General features: G+C 35.2%; 1 protein-coding gene across 2 annotated transcripts; it reads right to left on the bottom strand.

Moving 5' to 3' along the window:
- Nucleotides 1-6,157: 6,157 nt before the first annotated feature.
- Nucleotides 6,158-9,444, bottom strand: LOC128203034 (uncharacterized). Of its 2 annotated transcripts, none has more exons than XR_008255847.1 (2): nucleotides 7,695-9,444; nucleotides 6,158-6,591 (listed from the first exon to the last, which is right to left on the bottom strand). XR_008255847.1 is itself a non-coding variant. In XM_052904282.1 (2 exons), the coding sequence occupies exons 1-2, from the start codon at nucleotides 9,322-9,324 to the stop codon at nucleotides 6,398-6,400; spliced, it is 651 nt and encodes a 216-aa protein (XP_052760242.1). In that variant the 5' UTR covers nucleotides 9,325-9,444; the 3' UTR covers nucleotides 6,158-6,397. The 2 variants fall into 2 exon arrangements, 1 of the variants encoding a protein (XP_052760242.1); XM_052904282.1 differs by having other exon boundaries at nucleotides 8,868-9,444.
- Between the last annotated feature and the right edge of the window lie 11,487 nt (nucleotides 9,445-20,931).

Here is a 20,931-nt window from a genome sequence, read left to right on the forward strand (position 1 = left end):
CTCCCCTTTGACCGGTAAAATGTGTACATTCTCATTCTTCATTTATCTTGTTTCACTTTTAGAAAAGTGCAGGCAGAAGGGAGAAACCAGCACTGGATTAATTATGGATTGTACATCTGAATGTCCTCCTCTGTAGTATCTTATCTATAGAATTATTATGCAATACAGTTACAATTAGCTCAACACCAGACCTTCTAGTAGTATTTCAGTTTATGGGAGTTACCCATTCATATCCGAGTGTATAAATGTGTTTTACTGTTAATATACGCAATAAGGTACTTTCGAGTATGATTTTCAACTCAAAGCCTAAAAACGTTCTTTAAAAAGAGGTACATGCTTGCATACAAAAAATATATACACAAACCCTTCTAGAGCATGTTAACACCTCATTCGCCTACACAAATTGGAGAATTAAAAGTTAAAAGATTATCATGAACTCACAATGTTTTCTTTTCGGTTCTTGTGTTTGATAAAGGGTGGAATATACATAACTTTGCTGCATGTTTTGTTTGCAGTTTTTTTACAAAAAAAGCACCTGATTTGTTGACGTTATCATAATATGGTCACAGAAAACAGTGTATTCATTATATTCCCGCTTCACAGTCAGGTGGGAATTATTTAGGAATTGCTCGCGTTATCACGTCTGTCCGCACGACAGTCCCGTTTTTGTCGATTCTATATGTTTCTCATTCATGTCCTGATTTTTTGCAGAACTGAACACCATAGCACGAGGTTGTGTCGCGCTCAAGATCCGTGCTCCTAACTTCAAGGTCATGCGTTTGTTTGGCTCTGAATGCGCTTTATTGTATGCATAGTGAAAATAATGGAGAACTGGACTGGCTTACGTTTAGACCCTCTGAAGTTTCCACAAAAGGAATCGTCAGACCCTATAAGGGTTCGTGTAGAAGCCTTATGTGGTTAAGAAAACCGATTGTTATGCTACTTAGGTGTTTGCTTGACACATGATGGACTTAAATGTAGCTGCATTTGTGATTATTTTGAACTGAGTTGGATGTAGAAGAGCCTTACGGTGGTATGTTTGACACTGGATAAACTTCATTGCAACAGAATTTAGATTTACAGGGCACTGAATTGACTTGATTTCTTTACACTAAATGGTTTTTTGGGGTTTTACCGCCATCTTAACTCGTTTTAGTCCAAAGAAAATTGTGTGTCTAGTAAACCAGCAAGCTGATAGTGTTGACGTAGTGGTAGGTCTCGTTTCAATTCCTTGATTAAGAGGTTATAGTGTATACATAACCAACAGACACACTTTGTATGTGGGGTTTTTTTAAATTGCGACCAATGGTTTATTGTGAACTTGACATTGGGGATACATTCAAAGTAAGTGTACCTTTTTATAAAAAAGGTAACGCATCCTACCGTTCAAAGATTGAAAGAAAAGCATTCCCTCTGATAGTTAATGAAACGCAGTTACCAGTGTTACTTTTAAAGACCTAGTTTAAGGAATGTTTGGCATGACAATCCCCTGCTGTGCATCTCATGCTAATTCCACTGATGTCACAGTAGGGGCCAATATCCTTTTTATTTGTGTATTAGCTCAGGGTCATTTAGGGTCCATTTTTATAATAAAACCTCCAAAACTGCACAACAGGATATTCAGATCAGATATCTGATAAGACAATTAGGCAATTAGATAAAATCAATACACAGACTTTGTGTACAATACACGTTTTTTTGTGTGTGTTTTTTGTGTGTGTGTTTTTTGGGTGGGGTCACTTATAGAAGGTTGGAACCAGGCCTCTAAGCAATACTTTCGTAAATCACTTTGATGTCCATGCATTGTATTTGCATAAACAATAACGCATATTATTTCCATGTAAATATTTCTTTACCCATTTGCTTTCTTTTTTGTAAAAAAATCGTAATCAGAAGTTTATAGTTGACTGATCCAGATCGTACCTATGAAGTCTGCAATAATGTTGCCTTTCTAATTCATAACTACAGCCAACCATTAATTGTGACGAACTTTTGCGTATCAATACAGTTGAACCCCGTTGGCTCGAATTCCTCGTTGGCTCGAATTGAATGTTAAGGACCGATCTCTTTAAACTGAGTGTAAGTTTTCCAGCTTGGCTCGAATTTTCCGAGGCTCGAGGTATTTTCGCCGGTATACCGTTTTTAAAATCACCGTTATCATGTGGGATTTGGGCCAAGCAGTAATTCTATATCTTTTCACAGCGTTTAGTCTCACGTACTAGTATTACAAAAACTATTGTCAATTGGGCACTTCATATTTAGAGCCTCATAGAGCCCCTTTATTGTTTGTTTGGCACAAAATGTTTATTGGACACACAGTGGACTTGAGAACAATCTGTCTGTGGTGACTGTGATGGTTTGATGGGAGCCATAATGAGGATAAATGAGCCCTGGCTTGACTTTTTAGAGCTCGTCTGGGGCTTATCTGATCATGAGTCGGCGTGTCTATAACCACAATAAGGATGCAGAGGGCTGCTGGAGACCTATTTTGTCTACAAGACACAATTTGAAATTGCGTCCTAATTGAGTTTGAGGAATTCAGTGGACTTATAGAAATACGTTTTTGCTTTCTAAATACTGTTTCGACCTGGGGAAAAATGTTTATTGGGTTGTTTGGTACTTGAATATTAACATGTGTATCTTGTTTTGCACTGGATGCATGGTTGACTTGAATTTTAATATGGGAAAAGAGATAATATATCTTTTTTAGCTGTTTTGTGATTGTATTTATGTTATGACTGCAAATGAAACGAAGATTTTATCAAAACAGCGCTGTCTATATTGATCATATTTGCATTTTCACATTCAAATGATGATTTTGGTCTGCATTTTGAAATGCGTAGTATTTTATGTCCGTATGAAGTACATCATGAAACAGTTATATCATCTATTCGTTACGATATGGGGTTTTTTATGCCACGTATGCAAATCTGCACCTGTGGTATGTTTTGAACGCGTTTATATAGTAATTGTTAACATTGACTTGTTAATAAAATGCCATTAGCTTGTGTTGAAAAGAACATGAGACATAATGATGAAGTTCATTTTAAACACGTCAGATATTAATATCAATATTTATTACACCGATATCATGTTGCAGTAATTCAAAAGATATGAAAAAATGTTATTTTGTCAGAAAACATTTAAACTGCACGTATTTACGAATTTTTCCAACGTATCAGCTGAAATAAGAGTGTGCGGGCTTTTCATGATAATTTAATGTATTTGCAATTTTAGCAATCCATGTTGATAGCATATGAGTCTCAAAGAAAGTACAAATAATTAAATAAACTTAAAAAGAAAAAATGAATATTGAAAAAATGGGGTATTTTTCATGCTCTGGCCTTGAAATGATCATTCCATGTACCTTGAAGTGTTCAATGTTGTATTTTAAGTGTCTTATTATAAAGAAATGCATTAAAATTAATTATTCTATAAATTTAAAGTATACTAAATCGGTTCGGAAATGTTCTGAACGACAAAAACAAGTGAAAATACGATGTACAGCTCGGTTCTCAGAAACATGTGTTAGAAATTTGATACCAGTTGGGCTGTCAGTATTTATAACTCTGTGGCTTGCTTTAGATCATTATCACAGAGGTGTTAATAAGCACCGACCCTGGGTAATCTTTATCAAAATGATAAGTTTTGAGGGCAAAAACTCTGGACTGATTACTCCAGCATCGTTACTTTGATAAGAGGCACTTAGTTTAGAGACAGGGTGCGTTTTCCCAATCATTTAATCTTAACGATATGTGTATGTGTTATGTTGTCTTGTTGTTCATCTCTCGTGTTATGTTTGCCTGACCGTGTGTCTTTGAAGTTGAACTTACTGAACCTCTATGATACTTGATATGTAGTACAATTAACACACTACAACACACTCGAACATAAATACGATGTTACATCAGCGTTCACGTCTTTCTGAACGGTTTCTGATCAATAAACCCCGGAAAATTATTAACCCACCCACGACTCAAAATTTGTCCCCAATCTAGCGTTGCCTTCGCGTTTTACCTGGAAAATGACACGCTTTGAGCGAACTAGACTGATCTTTAACAATGACGGATGAGTGAATTACCAAGTATGAAATGAACAAAGAAACATGTTATAATTCAATGGTTATCCGCAATTGTTTTGCCAACACGTTCGACCTTTCAAAATTGTATTCAAAAAATGGCGGCGTTGTTATTCGGTATGTATTGATATGAACAACTACAGAAACAATCATAGTAGCCTTAAGCTTAAACATAACCCCCGTTTAATTACACAGGGTCAACGCCAAAGACATACAACACACCAACAAAAATATCACATACCAGAAACATAGAAAAACAGCACAAAACAATGTGTTCGTGCCCTGTTTAATTTAAAATCGCTCTTATGCATAAACTGTTATTATTCGGAACATATAAACATAAATAAAAGTTCATTGATTTATGTTCATTAAATGGCTGCACTAAAAAAATGAGTAAATAATAAACATTAAACAGAAAATAACGAGAATGTTTTCGTCCCAAAACCTGAAATAGTAAATTGACAGCTACTTTATCAGCTGTAATTTTGCGTGAGGGGCGCCCAAAGGGAAGCGGCGTGGAAAACACACTTTTCAAACGTGGGGGTATTCAATAAAATAAATTAAAATTCTAATAAAACTACACAAATAAGCATAAAAGAAACAGAGAATTTGTTGTTTGCAGTGAAAAAATCGTATGTTATTTCACTCGTGATTATAAAAAATCTAAAGTTTCACCCGGTTGCTCAGGTCGTAAGTTGCTTAATAGTTTCAATAAAAATGCTATAATCGTAACAGAATCTCAACTTTCCTCGGTTTTGCAGATTAAATTTTAACCAGTTTATCTAATAAAGCTTTAAATCGAGTAAACAACTAAATAACTTTACGGAAGAAGGGAAGTTTTGGACAGATTGTAGAATTTATCATTCATGAAACTCGTAATAGATATAGGTTATGTTTTACAATCTCATTAGTTCCATTAGATAAATAGTAGTCATTTGTATTTTGAAAATAAAATAATAGCAGATAAATGTCAAATTTCACAGATAAAATAATCGAAATCATTTATAGATATATAATTCTATATATAATCATGAACCGACATCCGTTCACCTTTAGATATACGTAACAAATTACGGACGATCACTTGCGCTTGAGGTTTTCGTTTGTCTCGTATATCCCATATCGAATCACTTACTTACCCCGTAAGGTACATTTCACGTCAAAATATTTACGTACATGTCTTAGCCTCAAAGGTGAAATGATACACGAGTTAAGAATGTATTACTTCTGTCCTGTATTCATGTAATATAAATACGAAATGACAATAATATATCACATTACTAACCTAGAATTGAAATGACAATGCAATACTTACTAAAAGTTCGATTTTTTTTAGTGTTTTCATCTCTAAGATGCAAACAGGATATACCATAATTATTACAAATGTTTTAATATACCGAAAAGGATAGATAAATGTCGAAAACAATGGTTCTTATGAAGGATACCGAGTTTGATTTAAAAGAAAATATGCACAAAACACGGTATTTCTACCTTATGAGAAAATAGAGACAATAGTAGATCACTGTATATCTTTCAGCATTCACAAATCATTTAATAATTCCGACGGTTACAATCTTGTTATCAGTAATTCATATTTTCCATCAATGCATTATTTAGTAAATAGTGAAAGGTCTATCAGTCAAATTGATGTTTGTTATACATTTTACATGTGTATGTATTGATTTTGAATAAGAGTGTCACTTTAAGACTAACATTACCTGACGGTACGTGTTTAGAAGTAAGTTTATTTATAGACTGCTCAGTATCACTACTTTCTTTCTTTTAAGTAATACATAAACCCGGTTTAGTGGCAATGGGCAAATGCCAAATACATAGATCACAAACAAGAAATATAAAACAGCACAAAACTCTACAAACAGCACAGTGCATAAATACTATATATATATATAAACATATAGATATAGACATATAGATCTTAGATAAACATACCAGTTATATATATATATATATATATATATATATATATATATATATATATATATATATATATATATATATATATATATATAACTGGTATGTTTATCAAGAATTGTTAGGTACCGCCTTCGAACGGTCAAAGTTCATTTTATTTTCAGGTTCAAACACATATAAATACAGTGACAACTAACGCATTTATTGTATTGTTAATTAATCATACATTGAACAATTAACGCAATAACATGTGCTTAGCACATAAGTTATGATTATGATATGGATGAAATTATTAACGATAACTTCGAATAAGGCCACAACTCATTTATTGTCAATAGCAACATTAATTTCCAAAAGCAAGCCAGTGTGACCAAAAGTGAAGAAAGTTTATTCTTGATTATTTTTTTCGAAACAGTCATCCTCAGTCTTTAAAGTGTCTGGTGTTATATCCACTGTGACGTCATTGTCACGTAATCTCCTCGTCATGAATGCTGTGATGTAAAGAATCACAGTCAGTACGTGTATGCTGATGGTGATATAAAGCACGAGGTTGTAGTCACTGGCGATGTCACGGAAATATCCTGTAAAAGGTAACAACACATTTAAGCTCGTTCTATTTTCATACAATTGGCGTCGTTGTCGTCGGCGTCATTATCGGTGTCTGTGCTAATAAAACGTGATTATCATAAAGCCAACCTTAATCCGAATATTCAATTGATTATTGGTGCAAATGTTGCCAGATACCAAACGCGCATGCTCATTACTCTGGCTTGGTGAGTTTCGAGGCATATCCCAAGGCGTTCGCGGGGGTAGCGCTAGGAAATAAAAGATATACACGTAACATTGTACAATCCTGATACATGAAGACGCTTCTGAAGATATGTCAAGTGACAGGCAAAACCAGTATACGCCAAATTTCTTTATAATACAAAAGGCCAGTTAACTTTTAAGGAGGTCCAACTGTTTATTGAAGACATATGACACACCACTGAGTGTCAACTGACATTATAAGGACCGGCCATTCTGCAAAACGGAGAAGAACAGATATTGTATTCAGACTTGTACATGGTACATCATCTACATATGCATTCATTTTTTCCATGTACCACGTCAACGTGTATTAACAACATGTAATGGTAAATGGTAAATATATATGTGCATTTTTATTAATCAACATACTGCATTCTATTTATAACAAAAAAATGTGGCTGAACTAAACATCGATCGTTAAGCTTCTTTAATATACAATGCTAGTTTAATAACTTTATTCCTGTCGATTGATTTTAATAATTGTAGAAATGTGTACACAGAAGGATGCATGTCGCACGTTTTAGATATTTCTTTCTAACATCGGAATAACATGGACGTATACATTGAAAATGAAATTCATCTTCAGTATCATTATCAATATCAGTATTGAAAGTCAAACAATATTGTTCTTCTCTTGGTGTTCGGTTTCTGGCATATCGATCCAATCCCACCACTTCATCTGCGTCAATTCCTGTGATTTTTTTTATAAAATCATATGAAATATAACCGTTAAGAGTTATTTTACTTCTAGAAATCGTCCAGAATTCATAAAGAAAACAACAATTATGTTGAGCAACAATATTTACAAAATCAGCACAAGATTGTGTATCGTCTGTAAGTCCGTGCACATTCCACGTTGGTACGGACAACTTACCTCCGGTGTGCACTTAGTCGCGTACCGGACGGCAATGTACAGCGTGTCGTATGCTCTTCACCTCTTCTCTGGCCACCTCCATTCTTGGTACAAATTTGCTCCACCGGGAGATACTCTTCAGGCGGATACTGCTCGTATTCATGGAAAGCGGTGCCCCGGAGTTCCTTCCATTGCTTCAGCACATATTCATGGTCTCTACAGTAAATAAACTTTGACTCAATCGTCCTCAATTGTCCAGCCACGGTTACAAACGGGTACGCGCCTGTACATACCTATGGACGCGCTCGAAGCCTATACAGTTAGCGGTCTCCTTAGTGATATTTAGTGCATCTTGAAGATGTTGCCGTAGTGTGCGCTCGGTAGCCTCTCCGGCCTTTCCTTCAGCGGTTTCCTATGTGACGTTAGTGAACACCAGGTTGTACCTCATGGATTGTGACTTGAGAAAAGCCACATTGTCCCGGATGTTTTCAAGCCCCTTCTCCAAATGGGTGACCTTGTCCGCTAGTAGATCCATCGCGTAGTCGGTGGCTTCCACCTTATCTTCGACCTTTGACATTTTCTACTCGATAATCTTGGTACTGTCCTCGAGTGAAACCGAAATAGAGTTCAGTTCATTTAGAAAACTTTCTTTCTTGTCATGCTGTTCAATAGCCGCTAATTTTACTATTTAGCAACTAGTATTTTAGTAATTCGTTGGAGGCAGTTCATTTTATCTTTATACTCTGGCTACTTTCTTTCCGATATTTTGTCAGTCTTAAAGTTTAGTTCTACGAAATTATGCAAATCCGTGAAAAACAAACTGATGTTACAATCATTTTCACCGTTTTCGTCAAATAGCACTTGGTTAAAAACTTCACAAATTTGAAAGTACGATATAATATATATAACCGGAATCATTGAATTGCGGGTCCATTGTCATAATTACTAGAAAATTGCGACGGCGTCATTTTTACTGCTAATTTTAACTTATATTGTTGTCAGAGCTGTTTTATGGTCGCTACCACAATTGACGTTATATTATTAATTAAATAATGGACTAGGATGTAAAGCTTTCTTGATTGGTTCTTACATGGCGACTTAATCAAAGACCTGTTCTTTTGTAGCAAATTACGCTAAATAAAAGATACTGATAAATTCAGAGGTTCTCTGGCAGCCTTTTATAATTGTTCTTACCCAGAATAGGCCCAAATGCGGCCGTCAGGAATCCCATTATGGTATATAGCGTCCCTGACGCTTGCGAGATCAGCTCCGGTCGTATAATCTTTAGTCCAATCACAGACGACGTTATGACGCCTCCTAGGGAAACACCAATTAGGGCGAACGATAGGAAATACAGAGGCGCGCCAGATGAGAGTAGAATTAAGGAGTTTCCTGTCATATCAAATACCGCAGAGCCGATGAGTAAACATGAGTAGCTGAATCCCGGAATCTGAATCAAAAGGGCGATGGCTAAACCGGATATGACGTTTAAGCTTCTCACGACAACGAAGGCGTTTAGCCCCTCATCGGGAGACAAACCGCGCCAGGTAGCTAGGTCAAGTTGTAACGTTAGTAATGCGTCAATAGCAGCCACAAGCAATCCCGTTCCTACCATATTGAGCACATTTTCTAGAATAAACACTTCTCGCATTTCAAGAACTACTCTTACTACCCTTTGCCAATAAAAAGCCCTTGTTGTATTCACAGCTTTCTTGTCGCAATTTGCATTGCCATTTTTAATAATTATGTCTGGGGCTTCTGACGTCCTTTTTCTGGTTCCAATAAATGAGTATGGGTATAATCCAAACATTAAGGAAGACACCGCCGAGCACAAGAAAGGTTCCCATGAGCCCGAAAACCTCGACAAGTCTGGGCAGCAGAAAGGGGTAGAACACACCGGCTATCCCGTATCCGGTGCTAAGGATGCTAAGGCAGACGTGACGTTGGCGTCCAGTAAACGCCCGACTGATGATCGTGATACAAACGACTATGAACAGACTGATACCCGAACCTTAAAACAGAATAGTAGATATTAAGAAGTTCATGCATCAAGTACAACTTTGATATTAATTAGTGTATGTAATAAGTATAACGTGGATAGTCTTGGTACATGTATTAAGTAAAACATTGATATCATTGGTACATGTATTAAGTATAACATTGATATCATTGGTACATGTATTAATTATAGCATGGATATTGTTGGTACATGTATTGAGATTAACATGGATATTACTTGTGCATGTATTCAGTATAACATGGATATTATTGGTACATGTATTGAGTATAACATGGATATTATTGGTACATGTATTAAGTATAACATGGATATTACTGGTACATGTATTGAGTATCACATGGATATTACTGGTACATGTATTGAGTATAACATGGATATTATTGGTACATGTATTGAGTATAACATAAGTATTATTGGTACATGTATTAAGTATAACATGGATATTACTGGTACATGTATTGAGTATAACATGGATATTATTGGAACATGTATGTAGTATAACATGGATATCTTTGGTACATGTATTAAGTATATCATTGATATTATTGGTACATGTATTACGTATCTCTTTGAGATTTATTGGTAAACGTATTAAGTATAACATGGATATTATTGGTACACGAATTGAGTATAACATGGATATTATTTGTATATGTATTAAGTATAACATGAATATTATTGGTACATGTATTTAGTATAACATGGATATTATTTGTATATGTATTTAGTATAACATGGATATTATTTGTATATGTATTTAGTATAACATGGATATTATTGGTACATGCATTTAGTATAACATGGATATTATTTGTATATGTATTTAGTATAACATGGATATTATTGGTACATGTAGTTAGTATAACATGGATATTATTGGTACATTTATTAAGTATAACATAAATATTATTGGTACATGTATTGAGTAAAACATGGATATCATTGGTACATGTATTTAGTATAACATGGATATTATTGGTACATTTATTAAGTTTAACATGGATATTACTGGTACATTTATTAAGTATAACATAAATATTATTGGTACATGTATTGAGTAAAACATGGATATCATTGGTACATGTATTTAGTATAACATGGATATTACTGGTACATGTATGACGTATCACTTTGAGACTTATTGTCATATGTATTGAGTAAAACATGGATTTTATTGGTACATGTATTAAGTATAACATTTATAGTATTGGTACATATATTTCACTAATATAAAAGGAAATACTTGATAATAAGTACCTCCAACCAGAACGAGGCTGACATACAGGTGCTCAAGATGCTTGGCAAAAAAGCTGCACGATATGCTCGTAGGAATCAAAATGGCGGCGATTACAGAGGATCGGAACAATCCTATCCGGCGAATTAGAGCGCCGCTTACTATCCCTGGAAGATGAGGACGTTTTTTTCTGACATTAAAGTATCTCTAAGTGATTACCTTTGCATAAGACTAAGGTTACCGTTTCATGTTTGTTTGCAGCTGTCGACTCTCTCAACTGGAGCATAGTTGGTTCATCGAAAAAACACTTCTTGGAATAATGTTGTCTATTTTATTGTTAGTGATAAGTCATAGCTAATTCTATAAAAAAAATAATGCCGACCTTCTGACGCGCACATTGAGGAAGAAACTCGTAAATGTACAAATAACTGTTTAAGATTAATTTCTTCGCCTCGCAAATATGTTATGGACTTGTAACCGTTTAAAATAGTTGACACTGGGCATAACAATAAATTGAACGTTCTCTTATTCACATGTTTACTTTAAGTGTCATATTTAAGCAGTCCTACAAAGACCAATTTACAAAATAAAATGTACAGGGTAATTGTAATTGAATATAAAACATAATTAATGTTAAACGCATAAATATATTTTGATACGTATTAATTACTGGAATAAATGGTAAGAAAGCTTAAAAAAGTCAGATACAAGATACACCAACCTAGTGAGGTGACGACGCCTATGAAGCCCGTGAGTAGACCGGAAGTAGCGGTGCGTCCCCGCTGGAAGCGAGCCTCAATGTCGAGGTAGAGGGTGCTCATCGAAAATGAGATGCCGCCGACAGCGCAGTACGAGAGAAAAACAGTACACGTCAGTCGCCATCGACCTGACCATTTACTGAAATATAGAAATTGTGTTACATTGCAATAATTAAACACCGTGCAGATCTACATACTAGTATCACTATTTTGTACTAGGGCATGCATATTACAAGGCGTTCTAACCACAAATGTTTCTACATTCGAGCTCCATTTGTTTCACGTTCTCTCAGTCTCTCAAAAAAAACACATTGTAGTTTATTTCAAATGTTATTATATTATAATCGTTGAAGCCAAGATGATCAGAAATCGGGCCAATAAAGAAAGGTGCTCATACAATAATCTAGTAATCGAAAAATAATAGTATTTTTTTCTCTCTAAAATCCACACTGCGAAGTACGGTGAACGATCATGTTTGTTTCGATGGGAAGTTGCAATGAAAGAAATACAGAATATAACTCATTTATGTTTCTACCAAAGTAACTTGGAGTTTGAAAATCAAATTTTGTTATTTATGAACTGTTTATACTAAACATATTCTAAGTCCAAGTACATCACTGAATTAAAGAATCATTTTTATCTTCGCAAATATTACTAACGCATGATAATAATATGTGATTTAATACCTTATTATTTCCTAAGCGATATTCGTTGGTTGGACTTGACCCCTGAATAACAAGGGAGGGACGCTATTTCGTTGCATGCAAATATACAGTGTTTCATGGCAAACTAAGCGGTGAAAAGTACCGATTCAAGTCCTGAATGTGGCGAAACATATCTTCGGTCGACATCTTAGTTTAGTATCATAACTTATAAACAATTAAAAACTATTTTAACGCGGCAAGGATTACTAATTATCGTGTTGATTATATTCACAATTTTCGTATGTGTGTAAAAAAATGGTTTTAAAATATGTTTGTGATACTTAAGAATTGCGAAACTAGATCGTGAACTAACATTTGATATCCGAAGGCTATAGACCGATGTAAAACTTGCGAAAACAATCCGCAAATTGCACTCGAAAAACACTACTAGTGCTTTTATTTTAAATTATACAATTTTAAATTGACGGTTATGCTTACCATTACAAAAACCAACTCAATAAAAAGATATCTAAATTTATTTCGCTCAACTTCATTGAGTGTTTAAGCGTTATCTGGACTTCCAGGGGTTATGTTATGGAAATTAGCCGCAAAAGCAAAATATACACGTATTTGATCAAAACGTAATACAGAGTTGTGGTTAATAAAACATGTGTCTACATTCATTTCCCCCTTTGCATTCAAAATTTTCTTTAAATCGCACTTAAGGATCATTCGGAGCTCCTCGGCCATTTTTATCGAAAACAACCCCGGATGTATGCCGGTACATCAGGTGAAGTAGTTCGTATTTCTTTTAATTATATCATTAATTAAATGTAGTGTTTTAGAGTTGTATTCATTGATCTTAGTTTTAATTGATTGCAAATGATGTGTATTATTGCAAACATAATTAAGATTCCAAAGAGTTAAGTCATAAAGTTGAACTGCTAAATAAAATTATTACGCGATCTTTGCGACTTTTTGAGTGTGTAAACCGTTCGAATACATCCGAGGTTGTTTTCGATTAAAATGGCCGAGGAGTTCCGAATGACTTAAGGATGTGACGGGTCAAGCCAAAAAGCAGTCATTATAGGGCGTGGACAGACCTTTATAAACTCAATAACAACTAACGGGGCTTTTATGTGTTTACTAGATTACCATAGTATATAGGTGATACATCTGAAATTATCAACACACTGAGAACAATTTGGTACAATGTTCCAGTTGTTCATCGATTATTTTACTTCAAAAACTCATCAATTGACTTTTTTCAATACTTCCCCACCCACCATTTGACCATAAATGGGAAACGTGATACGAAGTCTGGTCTGACTTGGAAGAACTTAACATCTTCATTATGGATGACCTGACCCCCTTGCGCGTTAATCATCAAGCTGTGTTGTCCAAATTCCAGGAGTTGAGAATATGTGTTAAGGATGAACACATCCTGCTCTCTCCTGATGACATATTCGATCCGTTTGGTGTTGAAGTTACAGACGATATGTTGAAGAACCTGTGCCTGGAGAGAGTATATCAAGGCCCCAGAAGACGAGGAAAGAATCACCAATGACTTGCTGTTTGCTTATGGTGCATGTAGCACTGTATAACTACATAGTTGTTCTAGTTCTAAACATGTAAATACATTACGTGCAAACATATCGCGAATTTCAATGTTTGTATCCAATTTGGGATGACAAAATGTAAAATGAGTATTCTTCTACATCAGCTGACTTTTTATGGAATCTTTCACATTATAAAGTGAACTAAACTGTTATTGGTTAAGGTAAGGACCCTCTTAGGGTGTATCCGAAATGTCCGCCAAATCCAATATGTCAATGATTAATTGTCGAAATGATAGAGCTGCACATGGGTTTGTTGGCTTTGAATGGGCTTAATGGTTGCCAAAATATGTAGTAGTTGGTACTGAAAAGGCCCAATGGGAAAAGCACATGGGTTTATCTGGCTCTGAATGAGCTTAATCATGGATTGACAACATGTGGTGTATTAGGCACAAAAGGAACCACAAAAGGAATTATCAGACTCTGGAAGGGTTCGTTTAGAAGCCGTCTGTGTATAAGAATACCGATTGTTATGCTGCTAGAGTATTTGCTTTACACATGATGGACTTAAATATAGCTGCATTTGTGATTATTTGGAACTGAGGTGGATGTTGAAGAGCCTTACTGTGGTATATTTGACACTTGATAAACTTCGCAGCTGAATTTAGATTCACAGGGAACTGAAACATCGCAGCAGAATTTAGATTTACAGGGAACTGAATTAAGTATTGTCAATTGGGCACTCAATAGCCTTTCATAGAAACTCTTTATTGTTTGTGTGGCACAAAAGGTTTATTGGACACACAGTCGACTTGATTGTTGTTCAATGTTTCTTGTTTGTGATTTTGTTCGTGTGTTCTATGTCTTTAGCGTTTACCCTGTGCCATTAAACGGGATTTATGTTTAAACTGTTGATTACTGAGTTTGTTTCTGTAGTTTTTTATATAAATATTGAGAACAGTCTGTCTGTGATGACTGTATGGCAGATTTAGGTTGATGGTAGCCATAATGAGGTGGAATGAGGTTTGGCTTGACTTTTTAGTCTAAAATAATAACTAGTGCATAATGAAAACGATGCAAAAATTTAATGACTACGAACAAATCACCTTAAACTCGTTACATACAGACTGACATGCAAACTTTGCGCATGCATTACGAAAAAGGGCTTGAAATATCATCCCTACCATTGTGACTCATTCAGTTAGACGCGTTAATGTCCAAATCGAACGTTTTTGTTGCGGTATTTCACTTCGAATCACCCTCTCGCAATTTTGACCTTGACCGCACACTCGCCTATATCTGAAATGCAAGAAGCGTTTTCATTGGACGGCTATCATTCCTGGTTTTAATGACGCAATTTGGAAAAGCCTTCAAATGTTGTCCAAAATGAAAGTAGGAATACCGCAAAAAAAACGTGCTACTGTTTAAATCGAAAGACACGAAACCTGCTTTTAAAATGATAAATATAAAATAACAATAGTTTTCAGTTCACTACGTAAAAAGAAAATGAAAATACCTTTCCCCAACCGCCAGCGTGTTGACCTCGATATCCCTAGTGTACTGGACGCTTGCATCTGACCCGTACGTGTCATAACCGGGTCATCAGATAATAGACTGGTTCACCGATTTTCTAAGATTATTGTAAGATACATTCTGCGCATTCGTGGTTTATTCTTTTATGTAAAAATATTTAAATAAAAAAGAGAAGTTTTCTCAACAACTGTGCATTTATGATATTTTTTCTCCAAAAGAGTTATTTAAAAAAATCTCTGGTTTTAATTTGCCTTATATTTTCAAAGCTTCACATATTAGAAGATTACCAATCCTCTATTGCAAAAATAGAACAGGAACCAGTCTAATGGCGAACTGCTTCGGAATTATCCGCGAGCGGACGGTAAGAAACGGCGCATGCGCGATCAAAACAATGAAAACGCCGCATGCGCAAGCCCATTGCACCAGGGACACTTCTAAAACAATCAATATATGCGCCGGGCGCCGATGCGCCCGCGCAATAAGTACCTCCAACCAGAACGAGGCTGACATACAGGTGCTCAAGACGCTTGGCAAAAAAGCTGCACGATATGCTCGTAGGAATCAAAATGGCGGCGATTACAGAGGATCGGAACAATCCTATCCGGCGAATTAGAGCGCCGCTTACTATCCCTGGAAGATGAGGACGTTTTTTTCTGACATTAAAGTATCTCTAAGTGATTACTTTTGCATAAGACTAAGGTTACCGTTTCATGTTTGTTTGCAGCTGTCGACTCTCTCAACTGGAGCATAGTTGGTTCATCGAAAAAAACACTTCTTGGAATAATGTTGTCTATTTTATTGTTAGTGATAAGTCATAGCTAATTCTATAAAAAAATAATGCCGACCTTCTGACGCGCACATTGAGGAAGAAACTCGTAAATGTACAAATAACTGTTTAAGATTAATTTCTTCGCCTCGCAAATATGTTATGGACTTGTAACCGTTTAAAATAGTTGACACTGGGCATAACAATAAATTGAACGTTCTCTTATTCACATGTTTACTTTAAGTGTCATATTTAAGCAGTCCTACAAAGACCAATTTACAAAATAAAATGTACAGGGTAATTGTAATTGAATATAAAACATAATTAATGTTAAACGCATAAATATATTTTGATACGTATTAATTACTGGAATAAATGGTAAGAAAGCTTAAAAAAGTCAGATACAAGATACACCAACCTAGTGAGGTGACGACGCCTATGAAGCCCGTCAGTAGACCGGAAGTAGCGGTGCGTCCCCGCTGGAAGCGAGCCTCAATGTCGAGGTAGAGGGTGCTCATCGAAAATGAGATGCCGCCGACAGCGCAGTACGAGAGAAAAACAGTACACGTCAGTCGCCATCGACCTGACCATTTACTGAAATATAGAAATTGTGTTACATTGCAATAATTAAACACCGTGCAGATCTACATACTAGTATCACTATTTTGTACTAGGGCATGCATATTACAAGGCGTTCTAACCACAAATGTTTCTACATTCGAGCTCCATTTGTTTCACGTTCTCTCAGTCTCTCAAAAAAAAACACATTGTAGTTTATTTCAAATGTTATTATATTATAATCGTTGAAGCCAAGATGATCAGAAATCGGGCCAATAAAGAAAGGTGCTCATACAATAATCTAGTAATCGAACAATAATAGTATTTTTTTCTCTCTAAAATCCACACTGCGAAGTACGGTGAACGATTATGTTTGTTTCGATGGAAAGTTGCAATGAAAGAAATACAGAATATAACTCATTTATGTTTCTACCAAAGTAACTTGGAGTTTGAAAATCAAATTTTGTTATTTATGAACTGTTTATACTAAACATATTCTAAGTCCAAGTACATCACTGAATTAAAGAATCATTTTTATCTTCGCAAATATTACTAACGCATGATAATAATATGTGATTTAATACCTTATTATTTCCTAAGCGATATTCGTTGGTTGGACTTGACCCCTTAATAACAAGGGAGGGACGCTATTTCGTTGCATGCAAATATACAGTGTTTCATGGCAAACTAAGCGGTGAAAAGTACCGATTCAAGTCCTGAATGTGGCGAAACATATCTTCGGTTGACATCTTAGTTTAGTATCATAACTTATAAACAATTAAAAACTATTTTGAACAGATTGTAACGCGGCAAGGATTACTAATTATCGTGTTGATTATAGTCACAATTTTCGTATGTGTGTAAAAAAATGGTTTTAAAATATATTTGTGATACTTAAGAATTGCGTAACTAGATCGTGAATTAACATTTGATATCCGAAGGCTGTAGACCGATGTAAAACTTGTGAAAACAATCCGCAAATTGCACTCGAAAAACACTACTAGTGCTTTTATTTTAAATTATACAATTCTAAATTGACGATTATGCTTACCATTACAAAAACCAACTCAATAAAAAGATATCTAAATTTATTTCGCTCAACTTCATTGAGTGTTTAAGCGTTATCTGGACTTCCAGGGGTTATGTTATGGAAATTAGCCGCAAAAGCAAAATATACACGTATTTGATCAAAACGTAATACAGAGTTGTGGTTAATAAAACATGTGTCTACATTCATTTCCCCCTTTGCATTCAAAATTTTCTTTAAATCACACTTAAGGATCATTCGGAGCTCCTCGGCCATTTTTATCGAAAACAACCCCGGATGTATGCCGGTACATCAGGTGAAGTAGTTCGTATTTCTTTTAATTATATCATTAATTAAATGTAGTGTTTTAGAGTTGTATTCATTGATCTTAGTTTTAATTGATTGCAAATGAAGTGTATTATTGCAAACATAATTAAGATTCCAAAGAGTTAAGTCATAAAGTTGAACTGCTAAATAAAATTATTACGCGATCTTTGCGACTTTTTGAGTGTGTAAACCGTTCGAATACATCCGAGGTTGTTTTCGATTAAAATGGCCGAGGAGTTCCGAATGACTTAAGGATGTGACGGGTCAAGCCAAAAAGCAGTCATTATAGGGCGTGGACAGACCTTTATAAACTCAATAACAACTAACGGGGCTTTTATGTGTTTACTAGATTACCATAGTATATAGGTGATACATCTGAAATTATCAACACACTGAGAACAATTTGGTACAATGTTCCAGTTGTTCATCGATTATTTTACTTCAAAAACTCATCAATTGACTTTTTTCAATACTTCCCCACCCACCATTTGACCATAAATGGGAAACGTGATACGAAGTCTGGTCTGACTTGGAAGAACTTAACATCTTCATTATGGATGACCTGACCCCCTTGCGCGTTAATCATCAAGCTGTGTTGTCCAAATTCCAGGAGTTGAGAATATGTGTTAAGGATGAACACATCCTGCTCTCTCCTGATGACATATTCGATCCGTTTGGTGTTGAAGTTACAGACGATATGTTGAAGAACCTGTGCCTGGAGAGAGTATATCAAGGCCCCAGAAGACGAGGAAAGAATCTCCAATGACTTGCTGTTTGCTTATGGTGCATGTAGCACTGTATAACTACATAGTTGTTCTAGTTCTAAACATGTAAATACATTACGTGTAAACATATCGCGAATTTCAATGTTTGTATCCAATTTGGGATGACAAAATGTAAAATGAGTATTCTTCTACATCAGCTGACTTTTTATGGAATCTTTCACATTATAAAGTGAACTAAAGTGTTATTGGTTAAGGTAAGGACCCTCTTAGGGTGTATCCGAAATGTCCGCCAAATCCAATATGTCAATGATTAATTGTCGAAATGATAGAGCTGCACATGGGTTTGTTGGCTTTGAATGGGCTTAATGGTTGCCAAAATATGTAGTAGTTGGTACTGAAAAGGCCCAATGGGAAAAGCACATGGGTTTATCTGGCTCTGAATGAGCTTAATCATGGATTGACAACATGTGGTGTATTAGGCACAAAAGGAACCACAAAAGGAATTATCAGACTCTGGAAGGGTTCGTTTAGAAGCCGTCTGTGTATAAGAATACCGATTGTTATGCTGCTAGAGTATTTGCTTTACACATGATGGACTTAAATATAGCTGCATTTGTGATTATTTGGAACTGAGGTGGATGTTGAAGAGCCTTACTGTGGTATATTTGACACTTGATAAACTTCGCAGCTGAATTTAGATTCACAGGGAACTGAAACATCGCAGCAGAATTTAGATTTACAGGGAACTGAATTAAGTATTGTCAATTGGGCACTCAATAGCCTTTCATAGAAACTCTTTATTGTTTGTGTGGCACAAAAGGTTTATTGGACACACAGTCGACTTGATTGTTGTTCAATGTTTCTTGTTTGTGATTTTGTTCGTGTGTTCTATGTCTTTAGCGTTTACCCTGTGCCATTAAACGGGATTTATGTTTAAACTGTTGATTACTGAGCTTGTTTCTGTAGTTTTTTATATAAATATTGAGAACAGTCTGTCTGTGATGACTGTATGGCAGATTTAGGTTGATGGTAGCCATAATGAGGTGGAATGAGGTTTGGCTTGACTTTTTAGAGCCCGTCTTGTGATTGTTTGATCATGCGCCGGCTTTTAACCACAATAAGGATGCAGAGGACTGCTGGAAACCTATTTTGTCTACTGGAGACAATTTAAAAATGCGTCCTAACGAGGTTTGAGGAACTCAGTGGACTTATAGAAACACGTTTTGACTTTCTAAATACTGTTTCGACTTGAAGAAAATTGTTTATTGGGTTGTTTGGTACTACATTGTTAACTCATTAGATTATAAAACACAAGATAGACTTAAAAGGTGATACTTCCGGCTGAATAGGCTCAGACGTGAAACTAAAAAAAAAATATGTTGCTTGTTAAGCATATGATAACATAACATAACATAACATTTATTCAGCATTAAATGACATATCATCTATAGCCAAAATGCTAAACATATGAAATAAATCATATGAGACACATCATTAAGCACTTGTCGCGATAAAGTAGGGACGTTGTATGGTTGACTTGACTTTTAACACCGGAAAAGAGATGCAATATAATTAAACCCGGCCTGTGATTTTATAAATGTTATATATGTGATTTTGTTTTCTCAAAAACACGTAGATATAAGTAACAGCGCTGTCGATATTGATCATATTTGTATTTTCACGTTCAAATGATTTTGACCTTGATTTTTAAATGCGTAGTTGTGTTTGTCAGTATGGCGTACATTGTGAAACAGTTGTATCATCTTTCCATAATGATATGTCGCATTTTTTATCCCACGTGTTCAAATTTGCACCTGTGGTATATAAGTTCGCGTGTATATGGTATTTTGATAACATTGATTTGTTTTTATGAAATGTTTGTGTTGAAAAGAAGCAACGACGGCACGGACGATATCAATATCTATATTTGATGCAACTCGTTTTCAGCGATATTATGTTGCAGTAATATAAGAGAAATAAAAAATGTAATCCTGTCAAAAAACATTTAAAGTGCATATATTAATTTATGTTGAACCAGAGTGACATTAAATTTCAAAAAAAGTCAAAACATGAAATATCATTTTTATTTCACTTATATTTAATATGTTTA

The sequence above is a fragment of the Mya arenaria genome, chromosome 9 (genome assembly GCF_026914265.1).
Source record: "Mya arenaria isolate MELC-2E11 chromosome 9, ASM2691426v1".
In the NCBI taxonomy this organism is placed as follows: domain Eukaryota; kingdom Metazoa; phylum Mollusca; class Bivalvia; order Myida; family Myidae; genus Mya; species Mya arenaria.